Source organism: Sciurus carolinensis, chromosome 4 (assembly GCF_902686445.1).
Source record: "Sciurus carolinensis chromosome 4, mSciCar1.2, whole genome shotgun sequence".
Taxonomy (NCBI): Eukaryota; Metazoa; Chordata; class Mammalia; order Rodentia; family Sciuridae; genus Sciurus; species Sciurus carolinensis.
This window is the reverse complement of record NC_062216.1, coordinates 12064885-12086722: the sequence shown is the minus strand read 5'-3', so window position 1 is coordinate 12086722 and position 21838 is coordinate 12064885. Positions and strand designations below refer to the sequence as shown.

The 21838-nt window shown below is 44.4% G+C and overlaps 1 protein-coding gene across 1 annotated transcript in view; it reads right to left on the bottom strand.

The window, feature by feature from the left end:
• Positions 1-21838, bottom strand: part of Ebf2 (EBF transcription factor 2) — a 180164-nt gene that overhangs the window by 41568 nt on the left and 116758 nt on the right. The window contains exon 7 of the mRNA XM_047549273.1: positions 10418-10499. Within this exon, the coding sequence (XP_047405229.1) occupies positions 10418-10499 (82 nt within the window). The remainder of the gene's footprint in view (positions 1-10417; positions 10500-21838) is intronic.

Genomic DNA, 21838 nt, shown 5'->3' with positions numbered 1-21838 from the left:
CCCCTTCCACAAGCCAACTTCTTTCCCCTAGTGAGTATTTCCTGGGTCACGAAGGCTGACCCTTTCCATCTGGAATCAATCCGTCAACCCCTGACAACTTCCTGAAACACCTCACTCCATTTCCTGTTCTCTCCCCCCTCTCGCTTTCCCCCTGGTTTGCTTCACTCTTCAAAACTGCAGGCCACAGCAGCTTAATGTTAGAGGGTCAGGCTCAGTTAGACTCCAAAACACTACACAAGGACACCTTTGACCTTCAAAAATCTTTACATCTTAGCTAAACAAATCAAGGTCAACATTTCTTACCATTACCTTGTTAACTATTTGTATGCATCTTCACCAATGGTCTTCCCACCACGTAACTGTCCAACGCCACTTGTTCTTCTAAGATCATAAACTGATCTGTTTTAACAGGAGGAAATTTAGGAGGGATAAGGGTGCCATTTGGAGGTAACTGACACTAAAAATCGCCAGCAGTGCAACAAGCATTTGGAGATTATTCCATACAAAAGAACTTCCGTGCCTCATCAATGTTTCCTGTCACCTCCACCTGGGACCTCGTCTTCTGTAAGATTGTCAAACTCCCCCAGCATTGTCATTCTGCTGGCGCAGCCCTAAAGAATGCCAATTAGGAATACAGATGTCCATATTTTGTGAGGGATGGACCCTGGGTGTTGCTGCGGACACTAGTGACAACTTTCATTTATTTCTCAGGGTTGATACATCTGTATTGCAGCTCCAAGTTCTCCTAGCGAGTCCCCCGGACCTGAACACCAACTCCTTGGAGCCACTGGGTCTCCTCAGTGGAAACATTTCCATTCAACACAAAAGCTACAAGCAATTCATTCATAGCCACACCTTCAAGCCAAGTTTCCAGGAGAGAGGGGTTGGAATCGATTGAAATTGCTTGCATCTCTTTAAAGCGAAAGTGGTGTGTGCTTCTTGCTGTTCCTTATTTTGCTTGACTGTGGTCTCGTTAGGGGGAGGCCAGCTACAGGAGCACAGACTGAGCCGGGAGTGATGTGGGCAGTTTCGTTTTGAGTCACCCAGCCCCCGGCAGGGGAGCAGAAAGAGAAATACAAAGAAAATGCTTGTGCCTCTCCTCGAAAAGGGCAGGAAAGTTCTATGGAGAATCTAAGAGGACGTTAGCAGTTGCTGAAAGTACTCACGAAAACTGATTGGCTTTCCCAAACTCTATTTTTCTTTTCGTTACTCGAACATTCTCCCACGTCTCCCTAATAATTTATACAAAGCAGGAGCTGAGTTGTAAAGAGCTCTTTCCTGCCCGTAAAAGGCCACCGTGGGAGTAACCCTTAGGTGGACACATCTGTTAATCTGCCTGGGCTGCTAATTTTCCCACCGAGGAGCAGGGTGCCTGGTGTCAGAAGGATGTCGTGGGGGACGCGGACTTGTACTCAACAGACTTTTCCCGCCTTTGGGTTATCCGATGTCTGGCTCTGAGATATCCTTGGCTTTGGGAGCACCACACTTGTGTGGTTGGTTTTGTTTATCCTCCTCAAAGTTCCAAGTGTGTGATTTAGGGGAGTCAGAGGAATGGCCAGCTCGGCCCGTCTCAGCTCACACCCAGGTGTTCCTAAGAAGACCCCAAGTCTCACATGAGGAGGGTTAAAGGAGTCAGGATGGAAAATGTGTGCGATGCCTACCCCATCTGCCCTCTGAAACGGGTGACGCTGGCCTCGTCTGTAGCCAGTAGAAGGACACTGGCTAGAGACTCCCCACTGTGGTCCACAGCTCCTGCCCTGAAGTCACACCAAATTCTGCCATCCGTCAGCGGCAGGTTCCTGCCACTGTGGTGAGGGTCGTACGCCCCTTAGCTCAGTGTGGGGCCTCAGGAAAGCTACTTCACGTAGCATCTACAGCACACGCGACGTGGAAGGCTCTGATACGGTACTCACGAACACGCGTACGCCCAGCTACATAAAATGGTCTCGAAAATTCCTGTTATTTTGCCAAGTATGGAAAAAAATTCTTTATGACATTTTACATCTGGAAATGGAATTAAATTCATGATGTGCTTTTCCCTTATAACTGTTCAGTTGCTATATATGTTATTTCAGCTTTCCCAAGGCATAACTGTTATGTGGGATTTTATTTTCCACCTGTGGAAGGAGGAGAGACATAGAGACCATTAAAGCCACAGAGAAAATCAAGACAGACTTCTGGCTATCGTGGGCGAGCTAGTTGGGAGTCCACGTAGTGAGAAGAAATAGATGTCGGGGGTTTTTATACACTGGCTAATCTCACCACAGACAAAGAGAATCCACTGATTTGGTTTTGTCTAAGTCTCCATGAATTCAACCCAGGCTAACAACAAACAAATTGGCTACTGCAGTTGGTTTCTCCTTACCACTTTATTCTTGGCACACATCGTATTTTCAAACCAGATTTAAAGCCCAGATTCTTCTTTGTTACTGGACTCCGGGGTCTCCAAAATTACCTTTAAACACCTACCCCACAAGCATGGATTTTGTCATTTTTTTAAAAAAAGGAATTCCCAGAATTCTTAGCAATATCTGTTGTTTCCCATTCCCCAGGGCTAAATTTTCTGTTCAGTGAAGTATCAAGTCCCAAACAGGAGAACACAAAGTTGATCTCCATGGAGACAGACAAGGGGCATTCTGGGATTGTTGGTACCAAGGAAGGGGACCAGACATTAATGACAAGGCCTGAGAAGGTAGGTAACCAGGCAGTGCTGGGTCTCCATCAGTTATCAGGTATTTATGGAACCCCCAGGCAGGACACTGCATGCGGTGGAAGTTTATAGAAAACACTGTTGCTGCCTCAAGGAGTTTACCGTGCGGTTGATGGAGCAGAACAACACGAGGCATAATCAGAAAATATTACTGCACAGTAATGGATCATGGAGGACTGGACCAGGCGGCCACTGGATGCTCTATGGGCCAAGAGGTAAGACAAAGCAACCTGAACTCGAGAGCAGCAGCGGACATTGTCCTTGAGAAAGCAGGAATTGAGATGGGCCTTGAAGAAATGGGAAAAAAATAAATAAATTTGAGAGTACCACTCCAGGCAACTGAGATGGTTATCCTCAAACTTTTTAAAAGAGATTCTAGAGTCGTATGCCCAAGAACTTTCTGCTGGCATATATTGGCAAATTTGGTTTTGGGGTGAGTGGGGGACACTAAAAGAGCTTGCTTTGTAATATCCAGTTGGATATGTACGGAAATCAGGTGCAGTTTTCTAAAGCCAGCTTTTCATGTCACTGGGGAGCCTGATGGTCCTTCACCTGTCTCCCCTCAAAGCCACAGTGACTTGCCACTTCAGCCCCGTTTACGCTCCTGCATTGGACCCATTGCCTTTCCCATCTGAAATGCATGCCAGGAGGGATGTTATAGCCAAGGGCCGTATTTTACTAGCAAAAGTTAGGGGAGCCCAGGGGAGCCATATAACACAGTTGATGCAGTTCTCTGGCTCCGCCATCTTCCACCAAACTCTCTCCCCAGGGAACTCATGAATCACCTGTCAGCCATCAAAAATCAGAAGCCCCTCTAAGCAGCTAAGGAACCCATGCACTCTTTCTGCAGAACCAAGAAAGCTCTGTGTTCCAGAAGGTTCTATATCTGGTTGCCCTGGAACGGGTTCAGGGGTAGGTTTTAGTGTTCTTATTTGAGCCCCCTAAAATAGTTGAGCAGTTTGGCTTGTTTCCACCTACCTGCAAGGCTGGCACAGCCCTTTCCTAAAAGTCACTTGGGCAGCTCCCCGTTTTCATGCCAACCCCTTCTCTCCCACAAAGAACTCAAAACACATTTCCTATGTAAGTCAATCAAACACTGTATCCCCCTGATTCTTTTCCCCATTGGAGACACCAAAAGTCAGGGATGGGGAGGCAGAGGGTTATTCTGACAAAGCAATCTTGAAGGAACCCACAGCAAGCCTTCCCTGAGCTTGAAGCATTAAACTGAGTCAAAGACACTCAGACCCTCAGAGTTTTTTTTTTTTTTTTTTTTTTCTGACTCCAACTAGATAATTTGTATGTATGTGTGTGTGTGTTTTTAACTTGGACTATCTGGTTTGTTTTACCAGGAGATAATGGACTCACCTGTTGATCAGAGAGGCCATAAGTCAAGTGATTTTCATTATATGCTTTAAAACTGCTGCTCAGTAGCACAGTCACTTGCAAATGCTGGGTGAGATCACAGAGCGTCTGGGCAGCTCCCAAACTGAAAGATTTGAACTGAAGAAACCTGCAGGCAGCTGGAGCTGTATTAAATTTTTACCATTTGGAGTTAATTTAAACTCTCGTTTCCCTCTTCAATGGGTGTGAGAGAAACATTCAACATTTTTTATTTAAGGAAAATAGATGGTGGTGCCATTAAAAAGTTTTATATAAGAGCTGGGGGTTTAAAAAAAATCATAAGGGGTTGTTGGATGGATCTTGGCCCCATGCCAAGACATGAGTAGCCGTGCCCTTTGCTCTTGTATCGTTTAGTAAAACAGACTAATGGCTAACGCCCAGCTGTGTGGACTAGGTGTCTTTGTCACAGACATTAATTTCCCCATCGTTCTTGTGCAGTGGAGGCATCCAGCTAGGCGGAGTGCCTAGGCGGAGTGTGGCTGTCAGTCAGTCCTTTCCGGGGCAGAGCCTGGAGATCACTCCCTTTCTCTCCACTACCATACATTTCTTCCCACTTCCTCTGAGGTGCGGTAGATCTGCCAGGAATGTCCCCCAAGCACCAACCCTCCCCCTCGACCCCATGGAGTCCTCCTGGATGCCCCACCACAGGTCCTAGAAACGACTCGCCTTTCACTGGAAATACACCCTCCCATAGCCCCCTACATGGAGCATGTCTTTCATAAACAGTCTCGTTCATGAGGTTAGAACTTGGTACCCAGGACTCATATACATAGTCCAGCCTCAAGTAAAAAAAAAAAAAAAAACATGATATTGTAGAGGATACTGGTTGGAGTGCAGAGTCCTTCAGAAGAGTAGGCGCACTTACTATTATGGTGATGGTGAGGTCATTTAACTCCCCATCACCCACCCTCGACCACACTGCCAAGGTCCAACAGGCTCCTCAAAGACCACAGCTCTGTGCCCACTGTCTTCAGGCACGTTCCTGGAGGACCACAGAGAAGCAGAGCTCGGCTATGCAAATCACTCAGGTGTTCTGTGTTCTCCTCGAGAAGACAAGCCCTTTGCAGGTGGGCATTTTATTTCAGTTGCTCCTGCTGTGTCTCCAGCACCTAGCACAGTGTCAGGCACACGGAATGTCTTTAGCAATGCTGGGGGGGTAGAAGGCATAATGGAATGGGTGCATCTAGATTCTGTTATGACCTGGAACACCTGCTGGCCTATCTGTGCCAGTAAGTTAGCAACAGTGAGCCCTAAATTGTGTGTTTCTACTGTATTTTATAATTTGAATGTGGGAATGATGATGTATTTGACTTTCTTTCTGGGCTGGATTTTCTCCTGGATTTTGTAATGACCACTCTCTACTCACATTGCAGAGAAATAAAGAATGGGGTTCATTATGCCTTAACAGGATGGTCAAAGCAGCCGGATGTGGTGGCGCTTACTTATAAACCCAGCAGCTTGGGAGGCTGAGGGAGGAGAATCTCAAGTTCAAGGCCAGCCTCAACAACTTAGCAAGGTTCTAAACAACTTAGCAAGACCTTATCTCTAAATATATAAATAAGGGCTGGGGATGTGGCTCAGTGGTTGAGCACCCCTGAATTCAATCCCTGGTACCAAAAAATAAAAAATAAATAACCAGGATGGTCAGCTTACATTGGACATATATTTCTCTTTCTTTCCTTCAAAAAGTTGTTAATCCAGGTGTTTCTCTTCATTGTTCCATCTCAGGGAAGGCAGAGTGATTTTCTACAGGCATGATCCATGGATTTAGATACTTTGGGGACCCTGAAAAACTTGTATTGTCTCTTCCTTCCTTCTCCCCCCACCCCTTTCCTCTTAAAAATAAATAAAACATACCAATCAGCTTCAAGCAGCACACAGAATACTGGAGGGACAAACCCTGGTTGCCAGAGAGGGTGGCAACAGGCGAGGGAGAAGCCTGTGGAGAACGGTATACTGGCACAAAGGAGCCAAAGGCTCTGTTGGAAGCCAGGAAATGCCTCGCCAGGGACGTGACAGGCACGTGTGGTCTTGAGGGAGTCTCAAGTTAGAGAGGGGTGAACAGGTAAGAAGGTTCCCAGAGAGTGGACATCAGTGGCCTGTGTAAGTGATAGACCTCTGGAAACTTCCAGAGATGGGCCTGGTGGACCATTTGCCTGGTAAAAAGATCCTGAAAGGGTCCTACTGGACATGCCTTTCCAAACCTGAGCTGTGTGTCCTTAGCCAGTGGATGTTCATGACATGCTTTAGAAGATGACTTGTCATAAGAGCTGAGGGCAGATTAGAAAAGGAAGGAGCAGAGGGGCCCATCATGGTTTCTGGGAAGAGAGATGGATTTAACAGATACTTAGGAGAAGGAAGCAACACTTTGCCAATGAAAGAGGAGGAAGTGGATCAGGGGTAAGAACTGAGTTCTGTTTGAATATGTGCTCCTTAGTCATGGGAGGGAAGATGCCCAGGAGGGAGACAGAGCTGTATATTTGCAGCTTCAAAGAAGGGCACAACCTGAGGATAGGGATGCAGGGATCACCTGGGAGCAGATGGCATTGAAAACCCAGAGCGCGTGTGCAGTGGGGGAATGTGTGGGTGGACGGATCAACACTAAGGGTCGATTCACATCAAGGACAGCCATGTGATGTTGGATGTATTTCTTGACGTCAGAAACCCGTGGAATCCTAAGCGATGTTTTAATAGGTCTGGGAAATCAGCACAACTTAAGCAAAACTTTGTTTAGATGTAGTTTCTCATTGGGATAGAGATTACAGCTGTTACTAGATTCTCAGAGGGATTTGGACCAGAAACGGGCTAAGACCCATTGTGTTTCAATAAGTATTTTTTAATGTCCTGTCCGACTTAGAATTTCAACTGAATTAAAGAGGATTGGTTCAGTCTCAAACATAAAAGAGTCCAGGTTCCCCACTGTTTGTGAGGTTGAGTTCATGATTTTGTTAGAATGGTCTATGTTTCTATTCTGTTTCGATCCAATCGTCACCAAAGAATCCTTTATATTAAGCCTATGTTTGATCATGTAATAAAAGTAAAGAATTGACATTTGTCTACATGGTTAAAAACAATTACCTTTGTCATTGTGAATGAGATACATATTCCAGGAATTCCTACAATTTACCGTCCCCTTGGATTGCTTTCCTCATAACCATGCCTACCTACTGTCTCTGGCTTTGCTTCATGTTTGAAACTTGATCCAAGTTTCTTAATTGACCATCACAGTACATAGAAAAGCCTTTTTCATAATAGCTTTCTCCATATAAAAGAGCTTTCATCGAAGGATATATTCTTAATAGACTCTGAGCACAGCATAAAAATCACCAATTCTTTTGTACATCAAAGGACATTTAAGAAATGAAAAGGTAACCCATGGAAAGGGAGGAAAAGTTTGCAAATTACATATCTGATAAGCACCCAGTATTCCAAATATATGAAGAACTCTTGCTATAATTCAACTGTAATAGGAAAAAATAACCCAATTAAACAGTGGGCAAAGGACTTGATAGAAATATATTTCTCCAGATAAGATTCACAAATGAATGGTAACTACATGAAAAAAGGCTCGGCCCCTTTGGTCAACCTGAATAGACAGAACCACAATAAGATAAAACCCCTGTACACCCACAGGAGGGCCAGGTTTTGTAAAAAACAGAAAACAAGTGTTGTTGAGGAATTAGGAAAATTGGTACCTTACTGGTGGGAACGTAAAATGGTTTGGCCACTGTGAAAAACAGTTTGTTAGTGCTTCAATAAGTTAGAGTTATCGTATGATCCAGAAATTCTACTCTTCATCATATTCCCAAGAGAAAGAAAACATATGTTCATAAACACAACTTGTGCACAAAAATCCACAGAAGCATTATTTAAAATTGCCCCAAAGTAGAAATAATGCAAGTGTTCATTAATTAAATAATGGATAAATAAAAGATGATCTATCCATGCAATGCATTATTATTCCACTGTAAAAAACAAGAGCACTGAATTCACATGCGTGAACCTTGAAAACCTTACGCTAAGTGAAAGAAGCCAAGTGCAAGAGGGCACCTATTGTAGGGCTTCATTCACATGAAATTTCCAGAATAGACAAAAACATGGAGAGAGGAAGTAGATTAGTGGTTGCTAATAGGAATCGGGAGGCCAGCGGTAACTTTCTGGGGTTATGAAAATGTTCAGGAATCCAACGGTGGAGATGGTTGCACGACACTTGAATGTCCTAAAAGTCACTGAACTGTATACTGTAAGGTGGCTAAAATGGTGAATTATCTGTGGTATGAATTTCACCTTAAACTCAAAAGATGCCAGACAAAATTGATTTTAGCTTTCTATTCTAGAAATAACACAATCCACAAACTTTGTTTTTATAGTTTCCCCTGTCCTTGCAAAAGTCAAATATGCTCAGATAGGATGAAAATACCTCATCGCTTTGATATCAGCAACACTTATTTTAAGCCAGTGAAAAACTTGGGCACAAGGAAAACCTATCTTAGTAAAGAACTGAAGAAGTGAAGACTAGTGGAGCATGCATGGACTTTGGGAATATATTCCTAAAATTTGGGAGAAATACAACATCACGGGATTCTATTCAAAGCTCTTCCCATTGATAAGCACGTTCTCAAACTTAAAACTCCTTGAAAGCGGTGGTAGGGACTAGGGTAGAGTAAGAATTCAAGCTGTTGCCTTCGTTTCCTCCCCTGCATGTCTTCCAGAAATGGAGCTCAGCTTTGGTCCTGAAGGCTCTTTGAGATTCTTGAGAATTTTACTCTTCTATGGACTAAAATTATTTAACTTTGTTTTTGGAAGAGTGAGTTCAGTGAGGTTTCCACGGTGCATGACATCCCTTCCTGCTGGATCCTCAAGAAGGCTGATTTGTGTTTCTGTTTTCTGGTTGTAGAGCAGGGGAAGATTCTGCGTGCTAAGAGGAGGGCCTTGACTTTTTTAAGGGAACCTGGCAATAGTGTTAAATATTATAACCATACCAAAAAAAAAGTCCTGGTCACAGCAAGAATGCTCCACAACTGTAATACAATGAAAGAATGAATGAGAGGATTTTTTTCAAAGCACCCCTCACTGGCCTCATGTGTGCCCGCCTCCCCTATAACTCTTCTGTTTTTCACTCTGCAGTGCAGGGGTGGGACCCGAGGCCTCCATGCCAGGCAAGTGTGCTGTCCCTGAGCTACTCCCCAGCCACCTTGGTAACTCTCTCTCCTGACTCTGTTCCCAAGCACCTCTCTGAGTGTGGCCATGCCTCAGAAGCTCTCTAAGGGACAGGCAGGACCCACGTGATCTGTGGGGTCCTGGGCAAAATGAACACGCACTGCTCCTTGTTCAAAAATTCTTAGGGATTTCAAGGAGGCGATGGCAAAGCCTAGATCCAGCAGCGACAGCCTCCCGTGCACCTGGGGTTTGTGGAGATTTGAGAACAGATCCTCCCGGCTCCGCCACCTTCTTGTGGGATCAGGGGCAAGTTACCTAACCTTCTGAGCCGCCCTGCCCTCGCCTGAAGCCTGGGGACCCATCTTCCAGACCATTTCTCACTTTGCTGCAAGGATTTTTCCCAGTCTCCAGCTTGAATACCATTGTTGGGCACTTTTCTCATTTGCCTGTGGAGACGGGAGTGCCACGTACTTAGCAAAGCCATTTGGTGAATTAAACGTGGGTCCTTTACAGGGTAAGGACGGGGGCTGAGCGGGGTGGCACTTGCTCCCAGCAGCAACCCGTGCTCTTTGCTCTGCTCTGTGTTTTATTAGCTCCTCTCAGTACATCAGTGGCAAGGGTGATGAAACCGGTGGCAGATTTAACTGCCAGGCAGCTGGGTCACCGTCCCGTGGGTCTTGTTGTCATGCTGCGGTCTTAAAGTGACCACGGCTGCTTTGGACTGCTGCTTTCCAACAGGCTTGGAGACAGACCACTGAATAGTTAATCGGAGGGAGAGGAAGGCAGGCGCTGTTGCTTGCAGAAAACACAGAGAAGCGGCTTTGAAAAATCCCAAGGTGGCTGAATATCAAGAACACGGTTCCTGCTGTGGGCAGCTGTGTGTGCAAGGGGCAGCCCGAGGGCTTAAAATCAAATCTCCAGCAACGGGTTGGTGCCTCTCCCCGTGGGGATTTGGCAATGGAGGCCCCAAACCTAAACACTACAAAATGAAGAACCCATCCACCCAGGCAGGGAGAGTTATCATTTAGAGTTACCTTTTGTATTGCTGGCAGTATCAGTGAGTAATGGTTTTGGGGGGGAAAAAAAAGGAAAAGAGAGAGCCTGAGAGAGAAAACAGGATGACTTATTTAACAGGCGAGATCTTACCTGAAACCGTCTCATGTCCCTTGGGTTTCCTGCTGTTTTCAAACAATTCTGATTGCACTTGAGGAAAAATTTTAAAAAGAATCTGTGAAGAGAAAGCAACGTGTTACATTTTTCAGTAAACATTTTTTAAGGGCGACTCTATCTGCATTCTATTAGATTGGATTTGAAAAGCGATTGTATTTCAGGTCTGGGGAATTTCAACCAGCCCTGCCTGGGGAGGAGCATGGTTGACCCTCTGCAATTTGCAAATTTGGATGTTTTCAATCCAAGCCCAGCACCCGCATCTCCATCACTGTGGGGGATTGTTAAGTGGTTCCCAAGCTGGGTTCTGGTTTGTACACGGGCTGGAGTTTCTACAGCACTCCTTGTGCAAAAAAAGGCTTCAAACACAGCAGTGACCCCTGCTGTACAGAAAATCTTCCTCGGGTTTAAAAATGGCAGGACATGGCCCCGAATCCTGGGGTTCCCCACACATTTGGCTCTCTGCTGGCACACACGCCTTCAAGCTCACCCTTGAAGGGGGCGTGATGTGTTCACACCAAAGCATACAAAATCAGAAAATGAAATGTGAACAGCCAAAGACGAAGTTGGCTGGGTAGGTTTGCACTGGGGTCTTTACGGTGAATATCAAGTGTGACTGTCCTTTCAGACCATCGATGGATTCTCAGAAAAATACAAAGGCATGGAATCACAGACTGAAGTTATCAGAGTGTGTACAACATATTTTTGAAGTCTATATTCTCCTAAATTTTAAAATTGGACATCTTGGATCAGAGGACGACATCAACGAAGAAAAATGGCAAAAGTGGTCTTTGCAACAATTCACCTAGCTCCTATTTGAAATTTTGTTTCAAAATGCAGTAAGTTTTTCATTTATTTCACTTGCAGAGTCCTTTTCCTTAAAAAAAAAAAAAAAAAAATCCAGCTTTGCCGCACTCAAGTCCCAGGTGAGTGAGGCCTATTTCCCTTTCTGTTACTATGACAACGAAATTTTACCGCAGTCCCAAAGTCCCTCCAGAACTCTCACATCCATGCCTTGAATTAGAACTTTAAAGGAAACGATATACATTTTCCCTGGGATTTACCAACAAAAATAAGTAGAAATCAACAATGCTTCCAAAAATTCTATTTTACAGCATCTGTCAGTGAAACGCTCTCAGGGTGACCCTCTGCTTATTTTTATTGTTTTAACAATCACACAAAAGAATTAGAGAGCGTTCCAATTAACTGTATGTATCACTTAAAAAAAAAAAAAACCTGATGAGAAGATAAACAGTAAACAATGACGGACAGAGAAGGGGAACTGACTGTTTGGAGTCTGTTCTGTATCTGAGGCTCTGAGGCTCTTTCACTCTTGTTTGCTAAAAACATTTGGCCACACACTCTCTCGTCTGGATCTGGGATTAAGGTTGGGTGTGAATTTGGAAGTAACGGCTAAATATCTTTTCATTGTCTTACAACATCTGCTTTTCCCTTCTCTCTTTCCATCTTTCAGAGGGTGTGTGGGAGGTCAGGCGTGGCTTTCTGTGCCACGGACGTGTCAGGGTCTTGATCAGAGATGCTCCAGAAGGACCAGGCGGAGCGGGTGGCTGGCGTTGCCGGTGCGTGTGTCAATTCACAACCTGCCACAGCTTTGGAAGGAGCGGGGAAATGTCTGCCTGTAGCAACTGGAGTGCTGAGGAAGGAGAGCTGCTTTTATGGAAGTAAAGATGGAGCAGAAATCAAGCATGCTCTGTTTAGAAGGGGGAGCATTTAATATTTGGATGCTCATGTCAGTCATTTGCAGCCACCTCAGAGATGTTCTGCCGATGTGTTGAAAGCTGGCCACTTCTGGCTGCAAGTCTTTCCAAACAATAGCCCCCAACCCACATCTTATTTGCGCCCCCAAGACCCCTGGCAGCAATTTCTATCTTTCTCCTACCGAAGCCCAATTGAGTGCTTGTTCTCTTTTACTCCTCGATTTTTGGAAAGTTTGGCTGCAGCTGGACTGCTTATAACGCGTTCTGTGTACCACACTTCCCGACCCCCCCCGCCCTTCCCCAAAACGTATCTGGTGAAAACATTAATGTTCTCGAAGGCATTATGATGTGAATGGTGTGGTAGGTGGGAAAGTGCAAAAGAGATAAATGTTTACATAAAATCGAATTGATTTAGGGAAACACGGAGCCTGGTGAAAGGCTTTATTCATTTTAAATTAGGACCCTTAACAGTTATTTGGATGGAAAACACCCCGTTACTCTTTCGCTTGTTTGGGGGCTGAGTTTGTAACCTACACAGACCCCTGCCTGTAAGACCTAGCATTTGGCTCACAAAGGGGAAAGGCTGGTGGAAGGGAGTAGGGGGGGAGAGAAATAGAGACAGAGGGTCTGAGAGAGGGAGTTTATATAATAATGTAACATATAATGGCTGCTTCTAAATGGTCAGCATCAGAAATCATGACGCTAATTTTTTTATAAGTGCATCTAAAAATTAATTAAAAGAAGTTCTGGGCTGACTGACCATCTGATTTTCTCCTTCACTAATGTCCTCCAGCCCTCTCCTCTCCACTCTCCCAAGCACTGTGCTCAGGGTCTTGGTACCAAACCCTCTACTGTTCATACCATCTACTAGCCACAGGGTAACTTGCAAGGAACAAATGCTCTCAGAATCCCCTGGGTCTCAAGTCCTCCAAAGCCAGGGTTGCCTGGAAAATATCAGCTCTCTCCACTCAGAAACGGAAAACCGAAATGAATTACAAGATTCAGACCAAATGTGCAGATAGATTCTCATTGGGATAGGAGTTATTTCCACTTTCTCCAAACAATGGTGACAACATAAATATGACGACCACTTAGCATGCTACAGTTTGCAAGACTTCCTTGCATTCCTTAGGAGTGAGCCCTAACAGTGATCATTTTATTCTTGTTTTATGGATCAGGAGGAAGGAAGGGATGGGGTCAAAATGTGAACTTGAACCCTCAGATTTCGATCAGGTCCCCCCGGGTCACTGAGGCAGTATCACATACCAAAAGGCAGTTCTTCTCTCCATGACTATGTATTCAAACATGCTAGGCTTGACCCACCACCAGCTAATGATGTCACCAAGTCCCACACATCTCAGGCCTCAGTTTCTTCAACTGTGAAAGGAAGGATTTCACTGGATTATCTCTAGGGTTTCCCCTAGTATCAATATTTTATGATTGTAAAGCAAATGGGCAGAACTGACAGCCCTCCAGAAAGGGGACCTTGAGAAAAGAACCAGCAGAAGACAAAGAGATAAAGCGGGTAGGTGTGTGGCAGGCAGGGGCAGGGGTTCTGAGAGATGGGTCAAACCCACCGAGACTGTGAAAGAAAAGTAAGGGGGTGGCTAGTTGGCGGAAAATATGGCATGTGGGGTGATCTCTGGGCCAGAGCCAGCCATGCCCTGCGCTTGATGGCAGGTGGCTGGGCAAGAGGGTCCAGTCCCTCGGGATCGTCTTCTGTGCTTCTGAGGCAGGGGAAGATGCTTGAGGAAGACTGCCGCTCTGTCCCTGCCCACCATCCCATGTGGTCTGCATCGGAGGCTACGGGGGTCACAGGGTCAGGGGAAGGTGACTTGCTGAACAAGGAGAGCAGCCCCTTCTCCTCAGGGAATACATTCCAAGACCCTCGTGGGTGCCCTAAACCACAGAGAGAACCAAACCCCAGTCCTTTCCTATACATTCACTCCCAGGATAAAGATTGACTTATGAATTGGGCACAGTAAAGGATTTACAACAATAGCTATAATAGAATAGAATGGTTATAACAGCATGTCATAAAAAAAGATATTTTAAATTTATGAACTCTTTGTTTCTAGAATTTTCCATTTGATATTTTCAGGTCCCAGTTGAGGATGGGCAACTGAAACCTTAAAAGTAAAGCCCTGGATAAGGGGACTCTGCACTCCACTTGATAGATAATGACTCATCTAATTCTCACAATAACCCTATGAATCATGAGATGTCCTATAGCAGGGAAAAGGAAGACCTCAGAATCGAAGGAATTCGCAGTGATCACAGGGCTTGTCAGAGGTGGACATAGGATTGGAATCTGGACCTTTCTGGTTACCAGCTACATCTGGCTTTCTCTGTTTCCTACTCCAATGTCAGGATGATGGTTGCCTAGCTCTGAACATATTTTAAACCCCTGAATTATACATTTGAACTGCGGGCTTTATGGTATGTCATTTCCATCTCAGTAAGGCCACTAAAACTTAAAAAAAAAAAAGGTCTAAAATGGCAGGCGAGTGGAGAGTGAAGGAAAATAAATCAGGGGGGCAAGTGAAGGATTTTGGTTTTTTAAGAATAAGAGCACCCAAGAGGAAAATACCATGTCAAAGACAGTTATGAAAGAGTACTTGCTTAATATTGAAAACTGAATCTATTCATTTACTCATTTAATCAACACATATTAAGTGCATTCTGCATGCCACAAGGCTCAGACACAGGGACACAGCTCAGCCTCGTGGAACACACAACCAGATCAGTTAAATGTGCTTCTGCAAGTCTGAGATGAATCTGGTAACCCTGATTCTGAATCTGAATGAGATTCCAGCAGATCGCCTTGTGCCCAAGAAGTCTCTTCTGCTCTCCTCTCGATCTCTGTCATTGCTCTGCACTGTTCAAGAACATATCAAAACTCAGGTGGCTTAGGCTTGTCCTGCCCCCATCTTAAATAGAAACTGAGTTTCAAACTAGTCATACAATTCAGATGCAGAGTTAAGGTCCAGCGTTAGGGGCAGACGGACCTGGAAACCACAGGAAGCACCAACTACTTAATAGTCTAGGAAGAGTCTAGAACTGAGACCAATGATCTGACTATCACAAAACCCAGCATGGTATTTCTCAGGATTTATGGAAGAGACCATTCAACTTGCCTCCAATTTGAAGCCCACGATCGAATCCTTTCTTAAAATTTTTAATGCAAAAAAAATTCTCCAGGCAAGCACAGTGGAAGGCACCAACATTTCATTTAAGGAAAAGACCAGCCAGGGATGCGTATGGGAGAAATGAGAACTAGGCAGCTCTGGCAACAGCTACCAGTACACAGAGCCTAACTCCATGTAAAATACCTTCACTTCAAAACTTAGTTCCTTATTCCCACTAAAACAAACAAACAAAAACAAAACCACTTACTTTCCTACCCTGGAAACGACTCTTGCTATGCAGGGCCGCACTTCCTACGCAGGAATACCTCACACTCTCCCGGGGCCAGGAGCAAGATGCTGCACTGGTCCTCTTTATCTGCCACAGTGGTCACATAATCAGGCTGGATCTCTAAGGCTGAGCCACGTATCCACGTTAAGTAGCCTCACGAGTCCTGTGGGTACCTAAAGGTCTGTGTCCATTGATTTGTGAGGAAGATACCTTTTATCTGGATTAGCTGCTAAACCTCCTTTTTTTAGACTTCAACAAATTAAAACACAATTGACTTTTTTGGTGCTTCTGAAAAGAAGTCAGCCCTTTCCTTAAAGCGCTCTTCTACCATTTCAGCCACCAGATGTAGGGACAAGCCTGATCACAGAGTGGCCTTGGTAAGGAATGGACACTTGCCTTTCTTCTCTCCCAGATCTCTCAATAAACTCAGGCCCTTTGGGGGATTAGGCAAGCTCCGCTCTGGCCCTGAGGCAAGGAGTGAGCCGGATGGATACACCCACTGGTGCATTTTCCCAGCCTGCACATGGTCCTGTGGCAGCTCGCCTGGCTTTCCATGATAGGAGAAAACCCCTGGGACTGGCTTCCACTTACAACCAGTGAAAAACACAACCAAAGTGTTCTAGCTTTAACCTAGGTCTTCACGGTAGCCTCCTCTTTGAACATTCCAACAACAGAAAGGACACGCTTTCTTTCCCCATAAATGCCCTGTACAGAATCCAAACCCGGCAGCAGCAGGTGAGGAAAAGGACAGTTGCAAACCCCGCCTTGGCTCAAAGAAGAGGAACCTTGAAAGATCTACTGATCCTTGAGGTGTCCACCCAGGCTAGAAAGGACACTGAGGCTTAAGGGTCTTGCAAAGACGCTGACTCGCGTCCACCCGAATGAGGAGACCCTGAAGGTTCAAGCTCCAGTGGGCTCTTGCTGCCTCCTAAAGTAATTTTGCAAGAAGAATGAAGTGCTGGTACTTGAGATCTGCTTCGCAAGATGGTGGTGGTTGGCACAAAGGCCCAAGAAGACAGTTGGAGAGAGATGCTCTACAAGTTTTCACTGACTGGCTTCTAGAGGCCAAAATCAAATACACAAGGACCTGAGCATCAGTTATAATATCCGTAGATACCAAGGGATGACTGCACTCATTTTTTAAAGTGGATGTTCTATCTACTTCATTTATCTAAATAACTCCATAAGCTATAAATATTAAATATGTAAACAGAGAGGTATAAACTCTTTAATTTCTTCAGATATTCCTAAGGAAGGGACATGGTGTCATAAAACTTATACACCTGAATTATTTCAATGAAAGGCCTTTTCAGATGTGAAGATTTTAAGTTTACGGAAATTTTTGAAGCATCAAATTTTCTTACTTCCATCTACACTCAACCTCCCTACCTCCTCCTGGCTAAAGGACCACGGTGACAGTTATAACAACAATTAGTAAAAGCCTGTACTCAATAGACTCATATTGTTTGCCATGAACAATTTCACTTGATCCTCCCAAATCCGGGAGCAAGGTCACATCCCTGTTTCATGGAGGAGGCCATCAAGACCCAAAGATTAGGTGACTTGCCCCAGGTGGAAAAGCTTATCTGGTTTTTAGCAAAATGTCATTGGGGCAGGAGTCCAGCCACGCTCCCCTTGAAGGAAAAGGTGGAACACGTGGCCAGGCAGCCATTTGTGTCTGGGGACAAGTGCCTCCCAATCTCCATGCTGATCATGCCACTTTCTTTCATTTAATCTGCAAACAAGTGCAGAGTCATTCTCCAGGTTGCCAAAACAGCAAGGAAACAAAAATGTCTCCCACTCCTCATTGGGATGCCCTGTTCTAGAAATTCTGTGGCTGCTTTGGAATATGCAGAGGAAAATCAGCAAGTCTATCAGACGCTCAGAGAGCAAGACTTCCCCAGAATCCAAACGGTCCAAAGATGGTGAGGCCCTCTACAAAAAACATAAAAGAGTGCTCAGGAGATGAGGAAGATTAGGGTCATTTGTCCATCAAGACTCTAAGGGGGGAAAACCAGAAATCAAATATGTAATAGAAGAGGTTGGATTAAATCTTGGAAAACATTTTTTGAGAGTCAAGTCACCAAAACTAAAATTTGAAAGCATTACTCAAGGGACAGGAGGATCTTCTATGACAAAGATTTTTAAATAGAACAGAAAGCTAATTCCTTTGGCAGCAGATAATTTCAGCCTTGTATGTGACAGCTAACAGGAATGTCCCCATCAAGCCATTTCCTCATGATCTCGAAGCTTTCGATATTATTAATGTAGTTATTATTATTTAACATTTACTATACAAATTAGGGAGCTTCTGAGGCCAGAAGTGAGAACTGCTTATCCATCTAGAGTCTGGGTAAAACCTGGCACATGGTAAGTCAGCATCTTCACCCGTCTCTGGACGTGCGTACAGCCCCCTCCCCTATACTGGGCCTTTCTCTCCCACTGTGTTTTAAAACAACCCAACTTCCAAGCAAAATTATTCCAGGCGGGATTGCCACAAATTCAAACCTGGTTCTTTCTGCGGTGGTTCTCTCTCCAATATTGATATGTAGTCTAAGAATTTCTCTAATCCTTAGGGAGAGATGTTAAAAGGGAAACACACACACACACACACACACACACACACACGACGTTAATGCATTCTAACAGATTGCATGGAAAACCACCACCACCAAAAGATGGGGGGTGAGAGTCAAAGTCCTCATCACTGCTTTCAGTAAACTCTGGTCAGCACAAGAATTCAGAGCTACGTACTCAACCTGCGGATTCCTAACTGGCAACAGGCCCCACGGAATCATTTTCTAACGACATTCACTCCAATGACAAGCTCCGGGAATGGCACTTGAGTTTGGCAATAGATCCTTCGTTCTAAACATGCTGCTTCCTGAGCAGGATCTGCTATATTCATTTAGGCACCAGGAGGGAGCGGCTTCCCCCACTGTGTGACTCTGACTCTGTATCGATAGACTTCATTTCAAAGCCATTTCCTGATTTCTTCTGAAGTGATGGTCTCCCATCGCCCCAGCGGCAAGCAACGGGCTGCAAACAGCCGCTGAGCTGCGAAGGCAAGGGGGCTACTTGGACTCTCAGCTTATTTCCAACCAGCAACACACTCCAGTTTCCGAGGACTAGGGCTTCTATATGAGTGTTTTTGTTTTTTCCCTTCTGTATTCAGACATGTCTTCACTCTCCCGGATTCCATTACTTGGCACCATGAGGCTCACGGGAGGAAAAAAAAAATCTCTAAGGAAAAGTCCTTGTTTTTGCACTCAGATGAAAATCTGACACCATTAATGAAAATAATAATTGAACTCTTTGGGCTTGAATCGGAATGGAACACAACACCAAGAGCATGTTTGTCGCCGTAATTGTTCTCATAAAGTGTCTTTGGAGGGCTCTGGATGAGGTGCACACTTCCATCTTTTCCATTTATACATTTTTTTTTTTCAAATTCACATCTTCTCCTTCACCCCCTCCCTTTCCTCTCCCTTCTCATCCAGAAAAGAAAGAAAGATGGAGCAAAACTGAATGGCATCACAGACTTCCTTCAAAAACAAAATCTTCCAGTGAGACTTCAGAGTCTCTGCCTGCTAGTACCTCGGCTCCTCCCGGGAAGGAGAGGAATGAAGTTATTAGCCAGCCATCAGTTTAATGGGTGCTGGTCCCTTCTGCTGGCCGGCCCTGCCCCTCCCACGCCCTCCCCCTCGGGCTCTGCCCTCCCCCAGAAGCTCCTCTATGCTACGCTGAGCAGTGAACACCAATTACACCGGGAGCCCTCTGCCGCTGCCTGGTCCGCTGGTTTTACTGTTTTGCCAGATGGTTGAGGCCAATGTGTAAAACTCTCTACCCTACCATTAATTCCTAACTCGGTAATAACTTTCCCACGACTCCGGGAAATTGAAATGAAGCGCAAATGTGAATATTTGGAAAGGGAATCAAGGTTGGACAACTATTTTCCACCTGCCAGAATAGATACTGGTGATACAAAATGATGCCCGTTTCTGTGCGCTGGAACATGGCTTTTGCAGCGGCGAGGCTGGCTGGATGAACCCACCTATTATACTGGAGAAAGGGAGGAACGAAGTTCAGAGTTTGGGCTCTCTCGGCGTCGCCTTCTCTCTGCAGTTTGCAGTTTATAGCTATTGCACCTATGAGTTCACTCACTAATGACCTTGAGCTTCAGCATCGATGTAACATTATATTCTTATGACAGATTCATAGATTAGCAAATACGAGTGCATTCTCTTGCTAAGACAGGACACCGTCCAATGTTTGTTAGCATCATTAAACTAAAACTGACTTTTCACCTGCTCCCATACCATATGCAGCTGCAAATTTTTAAATTAAACTATGAAGCCATGCATAAATTTACATATATTACAGACTAGCCTCTCCATTTAACATGCAAATGTACTCCAATGTTTCAGAACACCTTCTGTCGCTAATTAATTTGCTGAATTATAATTAGACTAATCCTGCATAATTAATAAGCACAGATTTTTTTTTAATTTGTAAGCAGCTTGAGGAGATCATTCACTTCCTTCTATAAACTGCTAAGTAAGTGTTAAAAAAAATCTGGAAAGAACATGTGTGAAAAGGTATGTTTGATGTCGCCTACAAACTCAAACTAGCGTGGAGGATACAGAAGTCAGTATTGATAAAGGTACATATTTGAAGCCAACATTCAAACAATCAAAAAATTCGCATCCAGAGGATGGGGACTAATTCTCCCTTTGTCTCCTTGTGTATAGTGTTTTATTCTTTGCCGTCTATCCGTCGGATCTTCCAAGATCACAGAGGCGGGAAAGGATTAAAGTAACCGTATGTTGTATTAGGAGAGATAATGATATTAACACTCCACTGTATATCAAAACACTCTGTGCATGCTGGGTGCTTATAAGCCCCTTTGATGGTATTTGGAATCATTTTCATTTTGGCTGCCAAAAACACCCGAGATCCATCTAGTGGAAACAATTAAGTTCCATTAGTACTGTATCCATTCGGTAATGATTACAATGAAGGGTCTCTCTTTAATGCTGGAGAGTTAAGTCTCAAAGAAAAATATGCATCTGTGCACTTGAAAACTGTACAGTTTTCTGTAGAGTTTGACAACCAAGAAGGAAGTTTAATTTTGACCTGAAAAATAAACTGGGATCAGGAGAGCTCAGGGCACAGGTTGGAGATTTATTAGAGAATTCACTGCAGGGCAGGAACGTGGGAGGCCAAGGTAAGACTGACCAATCGCCAGGCAGCCGAGAGACTCCAGAGAGGTAGTGTGGGAAGTGCGTGAGCAGCAAGGGGAAGCTAGCGAGCCTTCAGAGAGAAAGGAATGTCATCTTAGAGAAGACCCAGGACTCTGTGGGTCTGCCATTCACTGAAGTCGCTAACATCAATGACCAAAAGATTGTTAGGCCAAAATGATGGAGCCACTGGAAATGTGCCTGGTTTTCTATCATTACAATTTAGCTTTTTTATAGTGAGCTTTTAAGTGGAAATTTCTCCCGTAGAATGAGAAACCGTTTTCCCAGGTTCATTACCAAATACACCTTTCACTACCAGCCAGTTGACATTTTTTATTTTTTTTTAACCAACCTAGAAGATAAGCTATCTTGGGAGCTGAGAAGAAAGGGAAGAAGCACACCAGCCCCCTGGAGGCCCCTGGCCAAAGCTGAGAGCAGATGCCAGGGCCTGATCGGAAGGCTGTTTCTGTCTTCCTAAGAGATGTAGACTTCAGAGGCCTTCACTCCATATGTGGAAGGGGACCTCTGCCTCCTGGGACCCCTGCAACAACTACTTCAAGTGCAGAAAGTATTTTGGAAACACCTGAGAAAGGCTTCAGCGATTTTTTTTTTCAAGCTAAAGTAACATTATTAAAGTAACATTATTACTTGGGTAGTTTGGAAACATAAGACACTTGGACGGTTTTTCTCAACCAAACCATAGCCCTGGACATCAGTCTCCATCCAAGACAATTAAATGGTTCAGGAAAAAAATTTAAAGTCTAAAAAAAGGGAGCTTTCTGTGCCTTCAGTGATTTCCTTGGAAGAAACGTAACAACAGCTGGAATAATAATACTAAGAAGAGGCAAGAATTACTTTCTTTCAAAAGACATGGGAATGGCTATGGACATCTTAATAATGACTTTGTTTTCAAGAAAAATCATTCAACTGTGTTGTATTTCTTCCAGATTTCTCATGTCCCATTTTGAATAATTGTAATGAGAAACTCGGTTTCTCTGTAGTGAGGGACTGTGAGCGGGTCTGTT